This window comes from Oncorhynchus gorbuscha, linkage group LG26, assembly GCF_021184085.1.
Source record: "Oncorhynchus gorbuscha isolate QuinsamMale2020 ecotype Even-year linkage group LG26, OgorEven_v1.0, whole genome shotgun sequence".
In the NCBI taxonomy this organism is placed as follows: Eukaryota; Metazoa; Chordata; class Actinopteri; order Salmoniformes; family Salmonidae; genus Oncorhynchus; species Oncorhynchus gorbuscha.
The window spans coordinates 14432382-14437381 of NC_060198.1; the positions used below are offsets into that span (position 1 = coordinate 14432382).

Genomic DNA, 5000 nt, shown 5'->3' on the forward strand with positions numbered 1-5000 from the left:
AGGTGAGTGACCGTCATCCACCCGCGTTAAAGGTACAATCTGTGGTCAAGGGTTGTACGCCAAAACAAGATGCGGGGGGGGGCTGCTCTTCTACTGAAAATATCCATCATCATCCATAGGTTTAGGGCACTATGTAGGGAATAGGGTGCCATTTGGAATGTCGACAGTGTTGTTCCTACACACTCGAGGCTTCGCATGGCAGACTGCTGCTGTCGCGTTGCCCCGAGTTACTTAGCCCTCACAGCTGTGCAACACACAATACTCCCCCTTCTCTTCTTGGCTCTCAGCCGTGCGTGCGTGCGTGCGTGCGTGCGTGCGTGCGTGTGTGTGTGTGTGTGTGTGACCTTCCCAGCGCATCGCTGAGCATCCAAGGACAGAAACTTCCTAAGTGCAAGATCTACGGACAGAGAGAGCTAGATTTCATCGCAAATACCTGTGTCAGCGGTCAGGATGCCCGGGGCCTAAAGGTGCTGAGTCAGCAGGGTCTGCCATGCTGTACAGCTCATCCTAGAGAGTAAAGAAGGAGGGGAACAAAGGGAGAGAGAGAGAGACCGGGGGAAGGAGGGGAACAGAGGGACACGGGGGGGGAGAGAGAGCGAGCGGGGGAAGGGGGGAGAGAGCCAGCGGGGGAAGGAGGGGAACAGAGGGACACGGGGGAGCGAAGGGGGAAGGAGGGGAACAGAGGGACACGGGAGGGAGAGAGCGGGAGGGGGAGCGAGAGGGGGAAGGAGGGGGGGAGGGGAACAGAGGGACACGGGGAGAGGGAGGAGGAGGGGGAAGGAGGGACAGGGGGAGAGAGAGCGAGCGAGGGGAAGGAGGGGAACAGAGGGAGAGAGAGCGACAGGGGAAGGGGGAACAGAGAGGGGAAGGGGGGAACAAGAGGACACAGGAGAGAGAGAGACCGGGGAATGAGGGGAACAGAGGGACACAGGAGAGCGAGAGCAGGGGAGGGAGGGGAACAGAGGGAGAGAGAGAGAGACCAGGGAGGGGGGAATAAGAGGATACAGGAGAGAGACCGGGGGAAGGAGGGGAACAAGGGAGGGGAGACAGAGGGGGAGAGGGGAACAGAGGGACACAGGGGAAGGGGGGAACAGAGGGACACGGGGAGGAGAGAGGGGAAGGAGGGGAACAGAGGGACACAGGGAGGGGAACAGGGGAACAGAGGGACACAGGAGAGAGAGAGGGGAAGGAGGGGAACAGAGGGACACAGGAGAGAGAGAGCGGGGGGAAGGAGGGGAACAGAGGGACACAGAACAGAGAGAGAGAGAGAGGGAAGGAGGGGAAGGAGGGGAACAGAGGGACACAGGAGGAGGACCGGGGGAAGGAGGGGAACAGACAGGGAGGGGAACAGAGGGACACAGGGAGAGAGGGGGGAGGACAGGAGAGAGAGAGCGGGGAAGGAGGGAACAGAGGGAGGAGAGGACCAGGGGAAGGGGGGGAACAGAGGGACACAGGAGAGAGAGCAGGGGAAGGAGGGGAGGGACACAGGAGAGAGAGCAGGGGAAGGGGGGAATAAGAGGATACAGGAGAGAGAGAGACCGGGGGGGAACAGAGGGAGAGAGAGAGACCAGGGGAAGGGGGGAACAGAGGGACACAGGAGGAGCAGGGGAAGGAGGGGAACAGAGGGACACAGGAGAGAGAGCAGGGGAAGGGGGGAATAAGAGGATACAGGAGAGAGAGAGACCGGGGAAGGAGGGGAACAGAGGGAGAGAGAGAGGAGGGGGGGGGAACAGGGGAAGGAGGGGAACAGGACAGGGGAAGGGGGGAATAAGAGGATACAGAGAGAGAGAGACCGGGGGAAGGAGGGGAACAGAGGGAGAGAGGAGACCAGGGGAAGGGGGGAACAGAGGGACACAGGAGAGGGAGAGAGACCGAGAGGAAGGGAGGGGAACAGAGGGACACAGGAGAGGGAGACCGGGGAAGGAGGGGAACAGAGGGACACAGGAGAGAGAGCAGGGGAAGGAGGGGAACAGAGGGACACAGGAGAGAGAGCAGGGGAAGGAGGGGAACAGAGGGACACAGGAGAGAGAGCAGGGGAAGGAGGGGAACAGAGGGACACAGCAGAGAGAGAGACCGGGGGAAGGAGGGGAACAGAGGGACACGCGAGAGCGAGAGAGAGACCAGGGGAAGGAGGGGAACAGAGGGACACAGGAGAGGGAGACCGGGGGAAGGAGGGACACGGAGGGGAGGGAGAGCAAGAGAGAGAGACATGCATATTCGGAAGGAGACATATTTTAACATGATCATAAAAAACCTGCGGCAGGCTCTTCAAAACGACACATCCTTGGGTCAGGTCTTATGACAGTCCGTCCCGCTTGAATCTGTCATGGGAATACATCACATACAGTTTTAATAAGGACTGGCTATAGACTACAGTATTACGATCACAACAATTTGTCACTACCCAACTCCCAGGAGGAAAACCGTCGCCGTTCATTATTGTAAGAGAAGAGGTGAACACGTGAAGTACTGTCTTAATGGTGACACAGTACATCAGAGGACGCAGTATGACGATGAGGGAATTAACTAGTGAGGTTGAGCAACAGCAGGGACAGTGTGTGTGTGTGTGTGTGTGTGCATATGTTAACTCACCACTCATTGTGCAACCACGGCTGCAGTTACCTAAGCCCCTACCACCTCTTAAACACACTCCCCACTGCTCTAGTTCTTCACAGCAGATGGGTGCCTTTCAGCCGTGTGTGTGTGTGTGTGTGTGTGTGTGTGTGTGTGTGTGTGTGTGTGTGTGTGTGTGTGTGTGTGTGTGTGTGTGTGTGTGTGTGTGTGTGTGTGTGTGTGTGTGTGTGTGTGTCCATGTTGACTACTACAAGTGCAACCTCTCCATAAACATCCATCTCAGGCTTAGTGAACCAGGTGTCTGCCTTATGTAAGGAGGGAGGGAGAGAGGAGAGAACGTGGGAGGGAGAGAGAGAGAGACAGAACGTGGGAGGGAAAGGAGAGAGAGACAGAACGTGGGAGGGAAAGGGAGAGAGAGAGAACGTGGGAGGGAAAGGGAGAGAGAGAGAACGTGGGAGGGAAAGGGAGAGAGGAGAATGTGGGAGGGAGAGAGGAGAATGTGGGAGGGAGAGAGGAGAACGTGGGAGGGAGAGAGAGAGAGGAGAGAACGTGGGAGGGAAAGGGAGAGAGGAGAACGTGGGAGGGAGAGGGAGAGAGGAGAACGTGGGAGGGAGAGACTACTCCTAGACGCACTGAATCCGCCAGCTCTTCTCAACCCTCTGTGCAAACCAAGGCCTTTCTGTCGTGGAAACATAAATGTCGTGGAAAACATAAATAAATGACATGGAAAACAAATGTTGTGGAAAATGATTTGAAGATGAGAACATTCTAAATGGAATAGAAGACCATTTAGTTTAGGGCCAGTTATGTCTCGTGCATCACAACAAGAACAGGACAGATGTGGTTTATTTAATAGAAATACATTGGCCCGAACATTTCAAAGCAAGCAGGAAATTGAAGCCAGTGAGCATTGCGTCATGGTCCCCAGCACTCAATCACCTTTCTGATTCGCTAGATTATTGTTCTGGCTTGAATGACCTCTTAACTTTAAACATGAATTTAGGAATTCATTTATTTCAATGGTCTTCATTTACACATTGAATCGGATAGTTAATTTTGTGATGGAATAAAATGAGTGGGTTTACTTTGCGGACACACACACACACACACACACACACACACACACACACACACACACTAGTCCACACTTTCCGAACTTAAGCGCAAATGACTGGTTTCCCTGCCAGAGTCTTTAAATACTGTAGGAAATGTGTGGGGATAGCGATACCTTACCACCGCTTTCAGAGCTTGGCGGGCGCAGTGTGACGTACCAATGTGTGGACGGGCACGAGGGACTGTTTTAAACGAAGAATGAGAGACGATGAGCAGATGGAGTGACAGTCATTTGCTTTTGGGGGACAGGCTGTGAATAGTCGGCCTGTCAACATTCCTTTGGCGTTTTTGTTTCTCTTCATATCAGCTGTCGCCACTCAGTCATGTAGCTGACTTCTCTATCGATGTGTGATCAAAGAAAATTGAATTTCTAAAGCTTTTATTAGAGATTGGAGGCTGACATGCACTCTCTCTCACACACACACACACACACAAACACACACACACACACACACCAATCTCTATGCCACAACGTGGACACTCACTAGAGCCTTTGAGTGAATATGTCCCCTTCAGCCTTCCCTGCCGAGGCTTGTGTTTCGGTGCACCTGCGTGAAAAAGAGAGCTCAACCTCTCCCACCGACCCTTACCGCTGTAATAATGAAAAAGCAAACCCGTTGAGGCAGTGTCGTGAGGCTATAGACGGCTCTGGTAAGTGCTGCTGTCTCTCGTCATCTTTCTTCAATGTTCTTAGTTTAATTTTCAAGCTTCTTTTGTAACACGCCCACTCACCTTGAGAAGGAAGGAAGAGAAACCACTCCAACTTTAGAAATGATGATGGCTCCAATTAATCAGACATGATGCATCTCTTCTCCTCTCTTGCTTTTCATTTCTCCTCTCTCTTACATCTCTCTCCATCTCTTCTCCTCTCCTTCTCACTCTCTCCTCTCTCTCCTCTCTCTCTCTCTCTCTCTCTCTCTCTTCTCTCTCTCCTCTCTCTCTCTCTCTCTCTCTCTCTCTCTCTCTCTCTCCTTTCTCTCTCTCTCTCTCCTTTCTCTCTCACTCTCTCCTTCTCTCTCGCTCTCTCCTTCTCTCTCGCTCTCTCCTTCTCTCTCGCTCTCTCTCGCTCTCTCCTTCTCTCCCGCTCTCTCTCTCCCGCTCTCTCTCTCCCGCTCTCTCTCTCCCGCTCCATCTCCCGCTCTCTCTCTCTCTCCCGCTCCATCTCCCGCTCGCTCTCTCTCTCCCGCTCCATCTCCCGCTCTCTCTCCCGCTCTCTCCCGCTCTCTCTCTCCTCTCTCTCTCTCCCGCTCTCTCTCTCCCGCTCTCTCTCCCGCTCTCTCTCCCCGCGCTCTCTCTCTCCCGCTCTCTCTCCC

The 5000-nt window shown here is 54.1% G+C and overlaps 1 protein-coding gene across 2 annotated transcripts in view; it reads left to right on the forward strand.

Annotated features, from left to right (window-relative positions):
• LOC124015963 (cytoplasmic phosphatidylinositol transfer protein 1-like) overlaps positions 1–5000 on the forward strand; it is an 81792-nt gene that overhangs the window by 61301 nt on the left and 15491 nt on the right. For both annotated transcript variants that reach the window (XM_046331462.1, XM_046331463.1), the window contains exon 2: positions 1–2. This exon is cut by the window's left edge and continues 147 nt beyond it. In XM_046331462.1, the coding sequence (XP_046187418.1) occupies positions 1–2 (2 nt within the window). The remainder of the gene's footprint in view (positions 3–5000) is intronic.